Genomic DNA, 20,214 nt, shown 5'->3' with positions numbered 1-20,214 from the left:
GCAATCAGGGGGTTAAAACCATTACTGGGTAGTATATGGGGGTACCTAGCGCTATAAAAACCTGGCGGTGAACCTAAAAAATAACTAGCTACCTAGCGACACTAATGCAGCGATCAGAAAAATGATCGCTTAGTGACACTGGCAAAAGGGTGTGAAAGGGTTAACTAGGGGCAATCAGGGGGTTAAACCTTTATGGGGGGGTAGGGGGCTATCCTGGACCTAACACTAACTGCCCTGACAGCTTTTACTGTCACAACTGACACTAAATGCAGTGATCAGAAAATAAATGATCACTGCAATAAGCGACACTGTGACTGGGAGGGGGGGTGGGTTTGTGTGCCTATGTGTACCTACATGTCAGTGTAGTGTTGGTGCACACTTACTTTCTGTGTTCTCCTCGTAGTCCGGTCAAAAAGACCTCCCTGAGGAGAACGACATCACTTCCTCCCTGCCTGTGTTTACTATACACAGGCGGGGAAAGCTTCTCATTCGCCAGGAGCGATTGAGAGGGGATGGCCAGAAACCAACGGCCATCCCCTCATCCCAGATCGCTCCTGCAGCGAAACGGACTACCGCATCCAGCGGGAGGGGGTCCGATCGGACCCCCCACCCGCTGGAAGGCGAGCACGTACATGCTCGCCTTCCAGCGGCGGTCCTTAAGTGGTTAACAGGACAGGTTGCACTCAGAACAGGCCTCGCCATGGTCGACCAAAGAAGTTGAGTGCATGTGCTCAGCGATATTTCCAGAGGTTGTCTTTGGGAAACAGATGTATGAGTGCTGCCAGCATTGCTGCAGAGGTTGAAGGGGTGGGTCAGCCTGTCAGTGCTTAGACCATACGCCGCACACGGCCATCATCCCAGAAGGAAGCCTCTTCTAAAGATGATGCACAAGAAAGCCCACAGTCTGCTGAAGACAAGCAGACTACGGACATGGATTACTAGAACCATGTCCTTTGGTCTGAGGAGACCAAGATAAACTTATTTGGTTAAGATGGTGTCAAGCGTGTGTTGCAGCAACCAGGTAAGGAGACAAGTGTGTCTTGCCTACAGTCAAGCATGGTGGTGGGAGTGTCAAGGTCTGAGGCTGCACGAGTGCTGCCGGCACTGGGGAGCTACAGTTCATTGAGGGACCCATAAATGCCAACAACATGTACTGTGACATACTGAAGCAGATCATGATCACCTCCCTTCGAAGACTGGGCCGTATTCGAACATAACGACTCCAAAACACACCTACTGCTTGCTGAAGAAGTCGATAGTAAAAGGTGATGGACTGGTCAAGCATGTCTCCAGAACTAAACCCTATTGAGCATCTGTGGGGCATCCTCAAATGGAAGGTGGAGGAGTGCAAGATCTGTAACATCCACCAGCTCTGTGATGTCATCATGGAGGAGCACAAGAGGATTCCGGTGGTAACCTGTGAAGCGCTGGTGAAATCCATGCCCAAGAGGGTTAAGGCAGTGCGGGAAAATAATGGTGGCCACACAAAATATTGATACTTTGGGCCCAATTTGGACATTTTCACTTAGGGGTGTACTCACTTTTGATGCCAGCAATTTATACATTAATGGCTGTGTGTTGAGTTATTTTGAGGGGACAGCAAATTTACACTGTTATACAATGTGTACACTCACTACTTTACATTATAGCAAAGTGTCATTTCTTTAGAGTGGTCACAAAAGATATAAAAAATATTGACAAAAATGTGAGGGGTGTACTCACTTTTGTGAGATACTGTAGAATTAGTAGCCAAGCAAATTATACAAAACATGACTGAGTTAAGCCACTCACACACGGGCCGAAAAATCAGACAGCATTGGCTGGTTCAAAAGAAATGGGCCAACATTCGGCCTGCATGCACTGCAGCCGGTCAGGACAGCTTCTGTCAAAAGGGGCATGACTGGAAAAGGTAGACAGGCACTTTCCAGGGGCTGGGGGGGGGGGGGGGGGGGGGGACTTCCAACTATCAGAACACAAAAGAATAGCAGGGGAGACTGCTGTACTAACATCGCATTGTTGGCACAGCAGCTCCAACCAGAGCGGTCAGTTTTTTTTTTCCCCCTTCAGCCTGCTGGGATGAATGAAAAAAATAAACACAAACTAGCCATGTATACTAAGCTTTAAACATGTCCATGTTCTCATTAACCAAAAACGGGTTGACAATCATGAAATTCACTGTAGCGTTCATTTACGCACTTGCCCACCGGCGCACACCGATTTACATCAGCAGAACGTCACGGACAGGCAAATGGGCGTACAGGTGCCTCCCTTTTAATTTGTTGCCATGCCATCGCGTGCGCGCCACCAGCCAGGACCTCCTCGAGTCCGATCTCGGGTCCCGCGGACTCGATCGCCGCGATCGTCTCATGGGGAGATTCTAATGTAAACAAGCATCTCCCCATTCTGCCTAGTGACAGTGTCACTGATCTCTGCTCCCTGTGATCAGAGCAGAGATCAGTGACGTGTCATACAAAGCTACGCCCCCCACAGTTAGAAACACTCCCCAGGGCTACTTAACGTCTACACTGCCAGTGTCATTTACACAGGAATCAGTGCATTTGTATAGCACCGATTGCTGCATAAATGACAATGGTCCCAAAAATGTGTCAAAAATGTCCGATGTGTCCGCCATAATGTTGCAGTCACAATAAAAAAGTAGTTGATCACCGCCATTACTAGTTAAAAAAAATAAAATAAAAAAATGCCATAAAACTATCCGCTATTTTGTTAACGTTATAAGTTTTGTGCAAACCAAGCGCTTATTGCAATTTTTTTTTTACCAAATATATGTAGAATACCATCTATCTTAATCTTAAGATTGGAACAGCTGATTCTCCTGCATTTGACACCTAAGAAGTGAAGTCATCAGCCTCACCATGGTCCCCTGAGGGAATTAGTTCTCCTGCCCCTAGTTCCTCAGTTTGAGGGTCTAGGTAATGAAAAAGAATCTGTCGCATTTTGACCCACACTGGAAGTCACTAAACTTTTTTCTTTAAAAAAATAAACAGCCCCCTAACCACCAATTATTGGGGGCTCTCTGACCCAATTTTATTCCAGGCCATGCCCAGCGCACTACTTATCATTCCTGCGTGTGACCGTCCAGTCTTCTTAGCACTGTAGGTGCGGACCACGAACGAGTGGCAATGAAGTACTATTCACATTATTCAACACTCTAATAAAGTGGATATCAAGTGTTTGCCACATATCTTTCATGTTCAGGGATCAGAGGAACTTTTTGGAAATATTTTAGTTGAGTAAATCTAAAAGAAAATACACATACATATATACACACACACACATATATATTTTACTAAAAATACAATAAGATGTATGAATTTTACAGCAGCAAAGACAAATGTGAAGAGGACCTGAAACACCTTGCATTAGATTTGTAAAATAAGGATTTCATACAAAGAAGAGATTGTAGGAAAACTTTGGAATAAGCAACTATTGTCGAAATACAAGAGGCATGTGCATGCTTCCTTGAATCATGGTGTGCTTTGAGCATTTCTTCCAGGTCTGTGCAGTAACCCAAATTTGAAACTATGGCGGAGGAGCTTCCTTTAACCACTTGGCACTTAAAGGGGAAGTAAACCCTGATGAGTTTACTTCCTCTTTCATTCCCTGCAAAGGTAAAGCATAATCGACTACTATGCATAGTAGTCCATTATGTGTCACTTACCTGACACAGGAGCCAGCGAAGTCACCACTGTCCCCAGTAGTCCGCTGCATCCATCTTCTCGGTGGGTCTCGCTGCTCCGCCGCTGTCATTCGGCGAAGCCGGGATGACGTCGCGCATGCGCACAGGAGCCGCCACATGTGGCATATCGCCGTTGATGGGTGCCGCGCTCACTTGCATTTCGGCAAATATCTCCTAAACGTGTAGGTTTAGGAGATATTTCTTGGACCTACAGGTAAGCCTTAATCTAGGCTTACCTGTAGGTCAAAGTGTGTTGTAAGGGTTTACAACCACTTTAAACCCCCTTAATAACCAGACCAATTTTCAGCTTTCGGTGCTCTCACATTTTGAATGACAATTACTCAGTCATGCAACACTGTACCCATATGAAATGTTTGTACTTTTTTTTCACACAAATAGAGCTTTCTTTTGGTGGTATTTAATCACTGCTGGGGTTTTTTATTTTTTGTGCTTTAAAAGAAAAAAACCGAAAATTCTGTAAAAAAAAAAAAAAAAAAAAAGAAAAATGATTTTTCTTTGTTTCTGTTATAAAATTTAGAAAATTAGTAATTTTTCTTCATAAATTTTGGCCAACATTTATACCACTACATATCTTTGGTAAAAATAAGTACAAATTGGTGGATATTATTTGGTCTTTGCGAAAGTTATAGAGTCCACAAGCTATGGTGCCAATATCTGAAAATTGATCGCACCTGAAGTACTGACAGCCCATCTCATTTCTTGAGATCCTAAAATGCCAGAAAAGTACAAATACCCCCCAAATGACCCCTTTTTGGAAAGAAGACATTCCAAGGTATTTAGTAAGAGGCATGATGAGTGTTTTGAAGTTGTCATTTTTTCCCACAATTCAAATGCAAAAAAATCAAGATTTTTTTTCTCCAGAAAATTACCATATTATATCTCTCACACACACAGCATATGCACACCACAAATTACACCCCAAAACACATTCTGCTATTACTCCCGAGTAAGACGATACCACATGTGTGAGATTTTTTTACACAGAGTGGCCACATACAGAGGCCCAACATGCAGGGAGCACCATCAGGTGTTCTGGAGCACCCAGGACAATTCTGACATTTCTCTCCTACATGTAAAAATCATCATTTATTTGCTAGAAAATTACATAGAACTCCAAAACATTATGTTTTTTAGCAAAGACCCTAAAGAATACAATGGTGGTTGTTAAAACTTTATCTCGCACGGTATTCGCGCAGCAATTTTTCGAACGCTTTTTTTTTTTTTTTTTTTTTCAAAAAAACAACAGTTTTGTGCTAAAAAAAAAACAAAAAAAAAACCCAGTAAAGTTAGCCCAATGTTTTTGCATAATGTGAAAGATGAAGTTACGCCAAGTAAAGGGATATTGAACATGTCACCCTTCAAAATTGCAATGGCACCAAACGTCGCTACTTAAAAAGCCCCATAGGCAACGCTTTAAATTTTTTTTACTGGTTACACATTTTGAGTTACAGAGGAGGTCTAGGGCCAAAATTATTGCTCTCGCTCTATACATTATACAATACTCTGGTGAAATTTTCCTTTAGCTTTTCTAAAACCATATAATAGGAAGTCAAACCTAAAAACATTTTCAAATTGTATGCAATCAGGCAGGCATTTGCACTACATAGTTGAAGGTAAATGTAAAGGAAATTGAATAAGAAATTTGTATAATGTGTGGCCAGCTTTACCTTTTAAATTTAAAAAGCTTGTAAAAACCAAAGCTTTGGAGATTGAAGAGATCTTTCTTTGCCAGAAGCATTATAAATCCTACTGGCTAATCAACTTACAAGTGTACATACAAGTTGGACACCATCACCCGCTTATCACATAAGCTCAGTGTAACCTGCTGCACCTAGTTTACATTTCTTATCACATGTTTATTTGATATTAAAGAAAGACAGATACGTACTACTCATCGGGCCTGTACGGAGGAGGACTTTCAAATGGTTTGGAAGACATTTTTGATGCTGGTCAGAAGAACGAACCTAAAATAAAAAAGGAAAAAAAAAAAAAATGTGGATTAATGAGCATGTTCTGTCCAGATCAGCTACTCAGAACTTTAATATAAAGGAATCCTACAAGGACACAAATGACAGTTCTGTAAGTAAAGACCTAAAAACATCCTCTTTTTGTATAATAGTAGGTAATAAGAAACAAAGACGCATTATTCAGTAATCACAGTCACCAACTCGCTGTGTCCTGTCCCAGACTGTAGATGACAATTGACTTACTATTAAAAAGGAAGATCACCAAGCCATCCATATATTACAAAAACTGCACACTAGTTATCTAGTGTAATGACTGGTTTGTGAATATGTAGCACTGGGAAAATGGACACAATAGAGTCTATCAGCAGCTACTTAGGACATTGAAATACCTCCGTCCTCTAAATTACACACTGCCGTCACAAAGAATTAAATGGGATACAATTTGGAAGAGCACATCGTTTAAAAATGTTTTTCAAGTCAATTTCCTGTTGGAAGCATTCTATGTTTGCGAACATAAGTAGCACACTCCTATTGAGACCTCTTCCTAGTTCAATTGGAAAGCAATGCGTTTAAAAAAAAAAACGTATCACTGTAAGATTCACATTTTTACGGTAGTAACGATATTTCAATAATTCATATTGATGAGGAAATTTCCAATAAAGTCCGTTCAGTTCTCATGTAAAAACAAAAATTGATTTAATAAAAAATACCAAAATATTACAATATCAAAAGTATAGAATGTCATTAATGTATTATATTCTTAAAGGGGTTGCAAAGGTAAACATTTTTTCACCTTAAAGCATTCTATGCATTAAGGTGAAAAAACATCTGACAGTGCCGGTGCCCCCAGCCCCCCCATTTTACTTAGCTGACCCCCTTGAAAGTCCCAAGCTCCCCTCCGACATCCTCTTCGCCGTTCAGCCTGGCCGTTGATTGGCTGGAGTGGATAGATTGAAAGCAGTGCAGCCATTGGCTCGCGTTGCTGTCAATCACATCCAATGACACGGAGTGCTGGGAGGCGGGGCAGAGTGATACAGTGAGCGGCTATAGCCGCCAGCTGTATCACGGGAGCATGCCCAAAAGTGCTTCGCACCGTGCGAGGGAGCTCACACGAACGTGAGAAGTACTTGTGGGGGGGAAGCTGAGACAGCCGCTGAGGGACCCCAGAAGACCAGGTTTGGGGCCACTCTGTGCAAAACGAGCTGCACAGTGGAAGTATAACGTTTGTTATTTATAAAAAAAAAAAAAAAAAAAAAAAAAAAAAAAAAAAAAATTCCCTTTACAACTCCGTATGCATTTAATGTCTCGTGGAGTGTGTCTACAGCTGTCCTTGTGGTGCGAGTGTCCCAAAAAACGTTACTGTACTAGCTTTTTACTCCTAAATTCAGCCCCCATCTTCTCCTAAAAAAAGGTTTGTTTGTCTTCTAGTTCCACAGAAAACTGCGGCAAAATGGTTTTCTAACCTTCAGTCTAATGCCAGATGTTGAAATACAACACCATCTCTATGCAAGTCATTCCATGGGGGTGGGCAAGACTTGTATGCATTTATATTTAAAACTTTACACACAAGTTTCCTTTAACTTCTAAATCCAATACTACATACGTAAGTAGATGTATTCATTTAAAACATCATGTTCTTAATACCTCAATCACAAAATATTCTAATAAAGAAATTATCTTAACTAAAAAACTTCTCACAGATTTGGGGGGTGAAAAAACTCAGCTCACTCTTATTAAAGCGGTTCTCCACCCTAAAGTGGAATTTCCGCTAATCTGATCCCTCCCCCCCTCCGGTACCACAAATCGGCACCTTTCAGAGAGAGAGGGGGGGGTGCAGTTACCTGGATAATCCAGGTATCTGCACCCATTTCCGGGACCGCCGCAGATGCCCCGCCCCCCTTTGTGTTCTGGGAAACACACAGTTCCCAGGACACAACGGGGACCAGCAGAGATGCGCAGCGCGACTTGCACATGCGCAGTAGGGAACCGGGCAGTGAAGCCGCAACGCTTCACTTCCCGATTCCCTGACAGAGGATGGCGGCAGGGGCAGCAGAGAGACGAGCGATCACTCGTCATCTGCCGCCGACATCGCTGGACCCTGGGACAGGCAAGTGTCAATTTATTAAAAGTCAGCAGCTGCAATATTAGTAGCTGCTGGCTTTTAATTTTTTTTTTTTTTGGTGCAGAATCGCTTTAAGACATGTTTTTTCAGATACACACACAATTCAATTATGCAAGATCTAATCAATCCAGTCATTTAATATTTGTTAATAATGAATCTTCTATCACTGAGACATTCTTCATTGTATGGCTCATAAAACAAAAAACACATCCAAGCCAAAAAGGTACGACTAGCAATTTCCCTACTCTGAAACATTCAGGCCACATCCCATGTCTGGTCATACTACATCATCACAATTTAGGACTAAAACAAACCCCAGGAACAGAGTACCCAATGCAGCTGAAAACCATGTTAGTTGGGGAAAAAAAATAATAATATTGGAATCTTTATTGCAGTCTGTTCAAGAATATGTTCCCTAGCTCTATTGGAAAAGCAGACACTATGCATTCCCATAGCTGGTGTCTATTCTGATGGGGCTACTAATAATAAATAATAAGTACCGGTCAGAATCATGAACAGATTAAAAGCCATTTTTAGATCATATTTTTTTCAGTTTCATTGTACACGGTCTTCTGTGTCCTACAGTCTTGAGCTCCATATAAAGTCCAAAACAGATTAACCCGTATTCCAGATGCATAAATAGGTCAGATTGAGGGCGATTTTTGTTGTACCCTATTCAATGAACTAGAACCTTTTTGGGGCCTAAACCAAGGACTTTCCTTATAAAGATTGTAAAGGTTGCCCGAGAGGCAGTACCGGGACAGGTTCGTCCAGCATCCAGTGCAAGGGCACAGAACTGCACCCCTCCAGCATTTTTTTTATGCAAGACTTAAAATGGGGAATACCACCCAGTGCCCATTCTCTGCCCCCTCCTGCAGATGCCTATGTGTCCAGTGCACATGGAGTGTGCACCAGACACATGTAGACAGTCACTTGCTTTCCAGCAGCTGCGCATGCATGGTGTGTTTTTCATGACAGCTGTGGGTGGATTCTGTAGAGTGACTATGTTGGAGCATAGTATGAGAGCAGTAGCTGTCAGAGCACAGATGAATCCGCTGATCTGGAAAGTTCAGCGATGGGCTGCCTACCCAACTAACCTCCCCCCTTCTTTCAGGCACTTATTTTAACACTGAAGCGCCTGAAAACGCCCCAGTGTGAATGGAGTCTAAAGAAAAGACGCACTGGTGACCTAGAGGGAAACAAGAGCCATCAGCTGAGAAAGCACATTTTAGCTAATAGACTTTGCTCCAAGCAGGCTTGGATAAGGATCGGCGGCTAGAGCCATGAACGTGCCAAGCCTCTTCAATTGCCCACAAAGGCTAAAAGATATAAAAAAGGTGAGAGGGGGGCGCACTGAGATTATGTAACACTATCAGTTTAACCACATCAATACTGGCCACTTTCACCCTCTTCCTGTACAGGCCGATTTTCAGCGCCGTCTATGAACGATAATTGCACGTTCATGCAACACTGTACCCAAATTTTATCATTTTCGTCACACAAATAGAGCTTTCTTTTGGTGGCATTTAATCACTGCTGGGGTTTTTCATTTTTTTATAAATAAAAAATAAAAAAAGTAAATAAAGTAAATCTTCCTCTTCACTGATGAGTACTGATCAGGCGGCATGGGCAGCAGTGACTGGCATCACTAATGGGCATGGATTGGTGGCCACGATAGTGCCCCGATTACATGTCCGTGTGTTCCCTGCGAGGATCCGCTCTCCTCACCACACACTGTCAGTGTGAGGCGATGAGAGTCGATCACCAGCACTTCCATGTTTTCTAAAATGTAAAAAAAAAAATACTACGCTAATAGGTTTGCATAATGCATCAACGGCCACACATGTAGGACACCCAACATTTGAGGTTTGTTATTCTTCCAAATCAAAAAACACTCTTGCACACTGGTACCGACTAGTATTCCAGGGTTTCTCTTCACTACTCAGCAAATGTGACCCCCATCACTGATGGAGAGGGGCAGGGGAAAACAAACAAGGATGCTGTGCAGACAACCGACATCCTCCTTATCAACTAACAATGTCATTGGCTTTGAAGATGCCAGTGTTCTGCTGAGAACTGTCCCCCCATCAGATAACGTCCGCCCCATACTGCGCAGTATGGAAGACGCCGAAAGTTCCAGAAGATGAACGGCATCTGCGCACTTGATAGTACCTTGTGCCCTGAGTCCAGGTTGAAGCCCCACCATGCAAGTAGACATATGGTAGATGATGTTAAACAGCACTTAGTAAGAGGGCCGCTCGCCACGCTTCGGGCACGGCATCGCTCTGCAATTTTTTTATTCCAACTCTATGTCCACTTGGATGGTGGGACTTGAACCTGGACTCAGTGCACAGGCGCTGTTCATCTTCAGAGACCTTTGGCATCTCCTTGTCCTCTGTACTGCACAAGTGCAGCACAGGGTGGACACAATCCAAAGGGGGACAGTATTCGACAAGACACCGCGGTTAGAAGGTCCTAATGGTGCACAATAAAAACCTGTGGCTTTGTGTAACTAAAAAGGAAGGCTTGTATACAATTTTGGGGCATATATTTTAGAAATTTTGCCAGGGCACCCTAGTTGAAAAAGGCTGCTCTAAGCAGATCTTAACGGTTTTCCCATAACATTTTGGTATGTCAGTTCAGTGTCCAAAACGAAGAAGCTTTGGCTATAGAGACAATAAAAGTAACCTCATGTTGCACTAGATTTAGCATTTCCTTTAGGGATCTCCCTTATTTTCAGTAAAACCACACTGCCCCATGCTACAATCTTCCTTAATCTGCAGTATTTAAAAAAATTAGAAATCTGACAAATTCCTCAAATATACCCAATTAAGACTCCTTGTCGGTGATCTCCACTGATTGATTGATGCTGTTCACCCTGCTCCATGGGGGTGACCCACCCCCCTTCCCCAACACCCCCATTTCCCCTTCGTTTTTCTTATAAAAAAAATATATATAACTGTGTACACAGACACGTGTTACCCCATTTTAGACTTGCTTCTACAACACAGTAGAGATCTCTAGAGATATCCTCCCCAAATAATCCTGCCTTTAGCACAACTTGAACGAAGGGTCCTACACATCTATGTACAATTGTTTTGTTTTTCTTATTGCACTTTGTACTCCTGAACGATTTAACTTGACAGATAAAAACCCACGTTTAAAACGTCCGTTTTGCCACGTTTGCATGCAGCATTTAGCAAAAAAAAAAATAAAAAAAAAATATTCTTCTTCAAAATAGCCAAAAATTAAAGACGCATGTACATGAAATGCGGCTAAATGCCAGTACCGGGTTTAGCATCTAAAAGTGCGGCGTCTGAACTCATTTTTTTGCCTTCAAAGAAAAGCCTCTAAATGCAACTGCCTAAAAACATTAAAAACTGACCTGTATACATGTACACATAAGATAACATTGGATGAGTTCAGGGGCAGCTGAAAAAAGCAGCCAACTGTCTCTGAACATTTGTTTACCAGCAGCCGTGTACATGGGGCCTACAATACAGCACAAAGTTTTCATTGTGCTTTATACACTTGACATTAATTGTACATGAGAATTTTTCTTTTTATTGTACCTGTGGAACAAATGAGAAGGAACCCTACAAGGGGTTTACTGATATCACAAAAAGCATCCCCCCCCCCACCAAATTCTGACCTAAACCTCAATCCCATGATTGGAAGTGTTGACAATTCAGCACACAAGAAGCCTCTGGATCTGAGGCCATATCTGAATTTCCTTCATCCACCTCATGACTCCCTTTCAGACAATGGCTCTGGCGATGGTAAACACAGAGGAACAAGTACAGCGATGAAAGCTCACGTGTTTGAGGCTCTTGTGCTGTTTTTCTACAGAAACGGCCAAGAATCCTGCTGTGCATCACAACCAAATCAGTTGGAGCAAAGTATGCATAATACTGGGAGGAAGCAGGAGAGGCCTGTTCACAGGGAGTTTCCTCACATCAAATACATTTTTGGGCTCATTTACAAAGCTTCCTAACCTCCTCCTCACAAACAGCCTCAAAATGAAAGAGATTGTTGCTTAATAAACTAAAGAGATCTAATAAAAGCTGGCCATATACTGTACCATTTGTAAAATTCTCTATACAACCTCTTTTAGAGTTACCAAAACCATACGGTCAGAGGAAAAACCTAAACTATTCATGGAATTCGTCCTTGTACTACAAAGCTTTTCTAATCAAACCAAAACCTGAGTGCCAAGAAACACACGGAACACAGCGCTCAAACCCAGTCTGTATTAGTCTTAATTAAGGCATCATAAAAAATTTTTAAAAAAAAGTGTAACTGATTTGTCTAAAAATTTGATTTTAAATAACATTATTATTATTAATAATAATGAAAAATAATAATACTCCCAAGAATGCACATGAGTAGCCAAGAACTAGATATATAAAGAACAAACACTAAGGCAGAGTATGGGGCTATGTGCTACGCAGGGTGGGGGGATTCCATCTATACAAAAACAAGGAAGGGGAGAAACCGCGCAAGCCAACATAGTGTAGTATCATTAGTAAAAACACACACTTCTTACAAGGTGTGTGACATGACACATATGGGAGCTGCCATGATGGAAATAAAATGACCATAATGCCCTGGCCAGGGGCATGAATGTAAACAAGAACAGGATCCTAGAAGCCAACACTGACCAGCTGTGCTCACTGAGGAATTTGCTGAAACCAGTAACTATTCTATTTAGAAAATCTTAATAAACTAGTATTATACTTATATAAACAAAAAGTAGTCTTTAAAGCAATCCCAAATTGGCTTGTTCAATTCCTGGTTGTTTTTCAGGAAAGCCAAGAGAAGCAAGAACACCATAGCCTCCAACAAAGTATCAAAACCAGGACTGGTTCCTAGATGCCATGTGCCTACTTTTATGGCTCTAAGAGCCCTTTCACAGTGTCAGCCCCCGAAAAACGCTCGTAAAGCGCTGCTTAAACTAGAAGCGCTTTACCAGCATTTTTAGAGCGTTATTGGGCGCTTTTAACCCCAGCGAGTGGCCAAAGGGATAAAAGCGCCCACAAAACGCTGCTGCCAATAGCGCTTTTCAGGCGCTTTTTTTTTTTAAAGCTAAAGCGCCTGAAAAACGCCCCAGTGTGAAAGCACATGGGCTTTTAGACCCCTTTCACACCAGGGTGTTTTGCTGGCGCTATAGCGTTAGAAATAGCGCCTGCAATCCGCCCTAAAAAAGCTGCACCATTGTTTGTAGTGTCAAAGCCCGAGGGCTTTCACACTACAGCGGTGTGCTGGCGGGACGTCAGGGAAAAGTCCTGCCAGCAGCTTCTTTGGAGCGGTGCGTGTACCGCTCCTCCACCGCTGCTCCCCATTGAAATCAATGGGGGCAGAGCTGTAATAATATTTTAACCCTTTCTCGGGCACTAGCGGGGGGGGGTAAAAGCGCTCCGCTAGCGGCCGAAATGCGTCGCAAATCTGTCGGTAAAACGCAGCTAAAATTAGCAGCGTTTTACCGCCCACACTATGGGCGGTGTGGTGTGAAAGGGGTCTTGCATTGGGATTGCAGTTGCAGCTTCTTTCAACGCTAAAGCGCCTGAAAAACGCCCCAGTGTGAAAGGGGTCTTAAGCGAGATTGCTTGACATGTCTACTTACCAAGGATGACCAGTAGACTTAAGGATCACTCTGGTCACACTTTTTCTATATATTAACTAAAACATGTTCTTCGAACCAAGGAGTTTACTGTCTACAATGTGTGTGTTTCTCCTTCCTTGTTTGATTTTACTAAAAATGCTTTTGGCAGGGCCATGTCACCCATGAGGCCAATTGAGGCGGCTGCCTCAAGCAGCACTTTGGAAGTACAGTAAGGTGCTTCCACGGAAGCCAGATTGTCCATGCAAGACACTTCATTCTCTATGCAGCTCAGCCTGGTAAAACAACAGGATCAGCATTACTGACTAGGACTCTTTGGCTACTGCACCTGTCACACAGGAAAGCACAGCAGCCAAGCCTCTTCAGTGATGGAAAGCCAGTTTAAAATGCAGTTTTGGCATCACTGGGTACAATTCTACTGGCCACTGCAGGAAACTCTGGGTCAGCAAGCATCCTAGTAATGAAAGCAAGATTCGTATGACCATGTCTACCACCTTAGGCCCCTTACAATCTAACGATACACCCCATCAGGGCCTTCTCACATGAACAGTCTGTCAGCAGGGAATCCAATAAATAACGTGGTACTGCACACATTCCTGTGCAATGCAGCCCTATGTTTTAAATAAGCTTCACAGACAAAAAAAAAAAAAAGAAGGGAGGTGCCTCTTTTATACTCTGTAGCTCCTGCTGGATTTTGCGTCCAATCGCCTTGTGGAAACTTCATTTGTAGATGGGCATTTTATGGTTACACAACCTGTCACATTGTTATAATCTTTTCATATGCACTGTAAACTGAAGAATTTATTAATATTTAAAATGGTTGTGGAATGAATCATCGGAGTTTCCATTATTTCTTATGGGGAAATTCGCTTTGAGATACAAGCATCTTTCTGGAACGAATTAGGATTGCAATCCAAGGTTTTACTGTATTGGAAACGAATCAAAGCCAATGCATCACTAGTCCAAAGGCATTTCACAATTATATGAATTGCCTGGTCACTCAAAATAGGCAAACAAGTGAAATGCAGGTGGTAGATTAACCACTTGCTTACTGGGCACTTAAACCCCCCTCAGTCCCAGACCAATTTTCAGCTTTCAGCGCTGATGCACTTTGAATGACAATTGCGCGGGCATACAACACTGTACCCAAATGAAATTTTTATAATTTTTTTCCCACAAATAGAGCTTTCTTTTGGTGGTATTTAATTACAGCTGGGAGTTTTATTTTTTGCTAAACAAAAAAAAGATGCAAAAAAAATAAATAAAAAAAATCATGTTTAATAGTTTGTTATAAAATTTTGCAAACAGGTCATTTTTCTCCTTCATTGAAGTGCGCTGATGAGGCGGCACTGATAGGCTGCACTGGTGGGCACTGATAGGCACAGATAAGATGGCACTGATAGGTACCACTGATAGATGGGACTGATGGGCTCCGATAGGCGGCTCCGATAGGCGGCACTGCTGGGCACTGATAGATGACACTGATGGGCACAGATATGTGGCACTGGGGTGCAGCACCTTAGTTGAGGCAGATTGTGGGCACTGCTGGGTGGCACTGGGCACTGCTGGGTGGCACTGACAGGGGGGGGGGACACATTTTTTATTGATGTGGCAAAGCAGGGGGCAGGTGGGCACTGGCAGGGGGCAGGTGGGCACTGGCAGGGCTGGCCGTGATCGGGACTGATGTCCCGATCACGGCCGCCGGTGATTGGCTCTTTTTTTTTCTCCTCGCGACAGCGCCAGGAGAAAAAAAAAGGAGCCAATAAAGAGGAATTAAAAAAAAGGAATAATAGCCGATTACCAGCTCCGTTGTATCACATGATCAGCTGTCATTGGCTGACAGCTGATCACGTGATAAGGGGTCGGGATCAACCCCTTGCTCGGATTGGTGATCAGGCGAGTCTCAGACTCGCCGATCACAGAGCGCGCAGGGGGCGCGCAGGCTGCTCGTGCACGGGACGACATCAATAGACGTAGTCCCAGCAAAGGAGATCCATGCTGTAGCCGTCATTCGGCTATAGCACGGGTCTCAAGTGGTTAATATGCTCAACAGAACACTACAAAACCAATAAGCAAATTGGCAAGTGAACAGCCAGTAAACTCTTCACAACAGTTTCCCCGATTCTTGCTTAGACTGGAAAACCAGCTTTAATTAGAACAGGTATGGCATAAACAGGTCCACGTGCTGCCAAGGTGGAGTCAACACTTATTAAAATAGATTCTTTGACACTAATAAAAGATACATGTCAGTGAAAGGCCCTTTTAAAAGTAAAGCTAGATACACACTATACAATTTTCTTTAGATTTATCAAAACCATATAATAGAAGGTCAAACCTAAACACTTAATTTGTATGCAATCAGGTAAGCCTATGCACTACATCGTTGAAGGTAAATCTAAAAAGTAAAAAAACAGAAAAATAAAAAACCCTGAACAAACAAAAGTTGTATAATGTGTATCCAGCTTAAAGTGATTGTAAAGTCCTAAGGTTTTTCACACCTTAATGCATGAAGGTGAAAGTTTATTTGCTGCAGCTGCCCCCAGAGCACCCCCTTTTTCTTACCCAAGTCCATCGGCTCCAACCGCTGTCCCCGGTCCTCATTGGACAGATTGATAGCAGCAGGAGCCCTTGGCTCCTGCTGCTGTCAATCAAATCCAGTGACACTGAGAAACAAGCACACAATGGTGCCCCCATAGAAAGCATCTTTCCATGGGGGGCATCTGATGAAGGGGAGGAATCAGGAGTGGCTTGGGCACCCCAGAAGAGGAGGATCAGGGCTGTTCTTTGCAAAACCCTTGAAAAGCAGTTAAGTATGACTTTTTTTTTTTTTTTTTTTTTAATAAAAACCAACACCAAACCAAACCTTTATAATCACTAAGTTTAGACTAAACTGCAGCTCCTCTGAAAAGCAGTCTGTGTTGCTCAACGTGCCCTCCAACAACTTTGTCACTCTTTGATCACCCATTAGGACTAGCTCCCAATTAGATAACCGCTATGACAGGCAATCACAGCAATCATATGATCAGAAAGCTGCTCTGCCTTCCAGAATTAAAGCCCACTTAAAGGGCTGCTGGGAGACGACAGCAAGGGGTTAACATCCATGACAAAATTATTTTCAGGAATAATCTTGGAATGGAATATTAATATATATATATATATATATATATATATATATATATATATATATATATATATATATATATATATATATATATATATATATATATATATATAAAAAGCAGCCTATAGAAACCATGGCATCCACCAACATAAAGTTATCAGCGGCCACTGGCAAGAGCGCCCTTAGTGGCCACTGGCACTCGCCCCTCTGACACAGTTAAAAAGATCATTGGTTTCTGAGAGGAAGAGACCAGCTTTTCCAAGTGCTCCTGGTCACAGTATGCTTACTCACACTACAAAAATTAACCAGACCAAGGGAGTGAACTGTGCCAGTGCATCCTTAAAGCGGGAGTCCACCGGGACTCCGCGTTTTTTTTTTTTTTTTTTAAAAGCCAGCAGCTACAAATACTGCAGCTGCTGACTTTTAAAATAGTGACACTTACCTGTCCAGCGCGCCCGCGATGTCGGCACCCGAAGCCGATCGCTAGGTCGTCTGTCGGGTCCTGCCGCCGCCATCTTGGGTATGGGAATCAGGAAATGGAGCCTTTCGGCTTCATTTCCCGGTTCCCTACTGCGCATGCGCGAATTGCGCTGCGCAATAAGGATGCTCCCCTCTGCCTCTGGGAGCTGTGTGTTTCCCCAGCAGGCAGCGGGGCACTTGTGGGAAGGGGCGGGCACTTGCGGAAAGGGGCGTAAGTTACGCCCCTTTCCGCAGAGAGCTGTCCCGGAAGTGGGTGCAGTTACCTGGATTATCCAGGTAACTGCACCCCCCTCCCCCCTGAAAGGTGCCGATTGTGGCACCGGAGGGGGGGGGGGGGTTCCGATGAGCGGAAGGTCCACTTTAGGGTGGACCTCCGCTTTAAAGTAGTTCTAGAAAAAAAAAAAAAAAAAAGCAAAGTTTTTTTGTTTTTACCTATGCTTCCGTCATGCACAGCCAGTGAGCCAATGAGGAGAGAGAGGGGGTGGGGCCGATCCACGGCTCTGTGTGTGAATGGACACTCAGGGCAGCGGCTCGGGAGCGAGCCTGCTTGGGTGCCCTCACAGCAAGCTGCTTGCTCCGTGGACACTCGACAGGAGCTCCAGCCGGGGACCCAACAAGAGGAGCGTTTGGAGCTGCTCTGTGCAAAACCATGGAGCAGGTATGATGTTTGTTGTTTACAATAAATACAATTGAAAACATTGCGTTTAACATCACTAAGTTAACCGCACATGGATCAAAACTCAGCCAGTTCAGCAGGGACTGGTCAAATGTCGATCCATGGCAGGCCGATGGTACACTAGTTGATCTAACTTGTCTACAACCAGCCTGTCAGGGTTTTTTCCAAATGATTAGTGTGCCTGGCTATAGCTGGCAACACTGATCATAATACATAAAGCATTGGCTAGGCTCCATGGAACCTTAGTCAAGACTAGATCAATAGCAGCATCCTCCTTGTGTACACAATAAGCAGGCAGAACAACAGAGGACTGACTACAATTTTCTAAACAGTGAAATTCCTTCCAAAAAAATAAAAAATAAGTAGTCCCTGCACTCCCCACAAGTAACTAAATCTCAACCAAGCCCAACAGCATTGATGACAGCGGGCAACCTCCGACCACACTATTCTACCAGACAAAAGGAAATGGAGGAATCGTTTGTAAACAGTGTGACACTGACAGGTGAAAGTTCCCTGATCACATATATATCCCTAGATGTCCACACAGACCACACAAAGCTCACTGACAACACATCCATCACAGGGGAAACCCTACAGGTTAGGCCAGTTTTACAACCACAAACAGTACACAGAGGGGGCGCTCTGATCATCAGCCCAGCCTGAGGAGCTACAAGGGTTATGAGTGGGGGTCAGATACAGGAGCAGGACAGGTGAGGTGGGGGGGGGGCGACATTACTGAAGACGACAGGTAAGGTATATTGGGGAGGACAGGCAAGGGAACCGTAGGGATTGTGGGGACGGGAGGACAGGCGAGGGAACCGTAGGGATTGTGGGGACGGGAGGACAGGCGAGGGAACCGTAGGGATTGTGGGGACGGGAGGACAGGCGAGGAGATTGTAGGGACAGGGGGACCGGTGAGAGGACTGTAGGGATTGTAGGGACAGGGGGACCGGTGAGAGGACTGTAGGGATTGTAGGGACAGGGGGACCGGTGAGAGGACTGTAGGGATTGTAGGGACAGGGGGACCGGTGAGAGGACTGTAGGGATTGTAGGGACAGGGGGACCGGTGAGATGACTGTAGGGATTGTAGGGACAGGGGGACCGGTGAGATGACTGTAGGGATTGTAGGGACAGGGGGACCGGTGAGAGGACTGTAGGAACAGGGTGACTGGTGAGAGAACTGTAGGGACCGGGGGACTGGTAAAGGGGACTGAAGGGACCGGGGGACTGGTAAAGGGGACTGTAGGGACCGGTGAGGGGACTGTAGGGACAGGTGAGGGGACTGTAGGGACAGGTGAGGGGACTGTAGGGACCGGGGGGGGACAGGAGGACAGGTGAGGGGACTGTAGGGACCGGGGGGGACAGGAGGACAGGTGAGGGGACTGTAGGGACCGGGGGGGACAGGAGGACAGGTGAGGGGACTGTAGGGACCGGCGGGACAGGTGAGGGGACTGTAGGGACAGGGGGGGACAGGAGGACAGGTGAGGGGACTGTAGGGACAGGGGGGGACAGGAGGACAGGTGAGGGGACTGTAGGGACCGGGGGGACAGGAGGACAGGTGAGGGGACTGTAGGGACCGGGGGGGACAGGAGGACAGGTGAGGGGACTGTAGGGACAGGAGGACAGGTGAGGGGACTGTAGGGACCGGGGGGACAGGTGAGGGGACTGTAGGGACCGGGGGGACAGGTGAGGGGACTGTAGGGACAGGTACTCACCCGTATGCGCTCCCTATTCTCTTCCACACTCTGCAGAGCACACAATATAACTCTTGTTCGTGTTTCCCAAACCACAGCCAGTCTGATCTGGGCAGGACGAGCTCTCAGGATTGCGGAGCTCCTAAGCCCCGCCCATTTCCTCCCTCCCCTTCCCTTCCCCCACTCCCCTCCGGGGATCAGGGCGTGGCCCAGCAGGCAGTACACCTGAAACTAGTTAGAGAAGATCGGGTTTCAGTGTTGTCAGTGCGCTGTAATCCGAGCCCGCTGTGTGCTGCACTGTACGGTGATCGGAGGAGAGCCGACTGTCTATTATTGCTCAATGTGTGCTGATCTTTGATCTTCTACAGAGGAACAATCATTGGGAAAGGTGACATGATTATAGGAGGGGGAGAAACCCATGATCACAATGTATAGCGATGATCTCTGGGTGAACTCACCTAATTAAAGCATTCTGTATATGAATTTCTTTTTTAACGTCTCCGGACTTTTTACTTTTAGCGCCACATAAGATATTTTACAGATATTCACTGGCCGAAAAAATAAGTTATTTATACATAAATCCGCAGCCAGAATGAGAAATAAAATCAGCGGGGCTGGATGGTGCCCCTGTATCTGGTGCCCCCCCCCTACATTTGTGTCCCCATCAGAACCCCCCTTGTACATTTGAGTGCCTATCAGAGGCTCCCCTGTACATTTGTGTCCCCATCAGAGCCCCCCCCCCTATACATTTGTGTCCCTATCAGAGTCCCCTCCCACATTTGTGTCCCCATCAGAACCCCCCTTGTACATTTG

General features: G+C 44.6%; 1 protein-coding gene across 1 annotated transcript in view; it reads right to left on the bottom strand.

Annotated features, from left to right (window-relative positions):
- Positions 1-19,564, bottom strand: part of OCLN (occludin) — a 61,210-nt gene extending 41,646 nt beyond the window's left edge. The window contains exons 1-2 of the mRNA XM_077462476.1: positions 19,423-19,564; positions 5,610-5,685 (exon numbers count right to left, since the gene is read on the bottom strand). Of these exons, the coding sequence (XP_077318602.1) occupies positions 5,610-5,659 (50 nt within the window). The 5' untranslated portion in view covers positions 5,660-5,685; positions 19,423-19,564. The remainder of the gene's footprint in view (positions 1-5,609; positions 5,686-19,422) is intronic.
- Between the last annotated feature and the right edge of the window lie 650 nt (positions 19,565-20,214).

The sequence above is a fragment of the Lithobates pipiens genome, unplaced genomic scaffold (assembly GCF_037356315.1).
Source record: "Lithobates pipiens isolate NorthernLeopardFrog02 unplaced genomic scaffold, aLitPip1_a1.2 Scaffold_3, whole genome shotgun sequence".
Taxonomy (NCBI): domain Eukaryota; kingdom Metazoa; phylum Chordata; class Amphibia; order Anura; family Ranidae; genus Lithobates; species Lithobates pipiens.
This window is presented reverse-complemented; position numbering and strand designations above follow the sequence as displayed.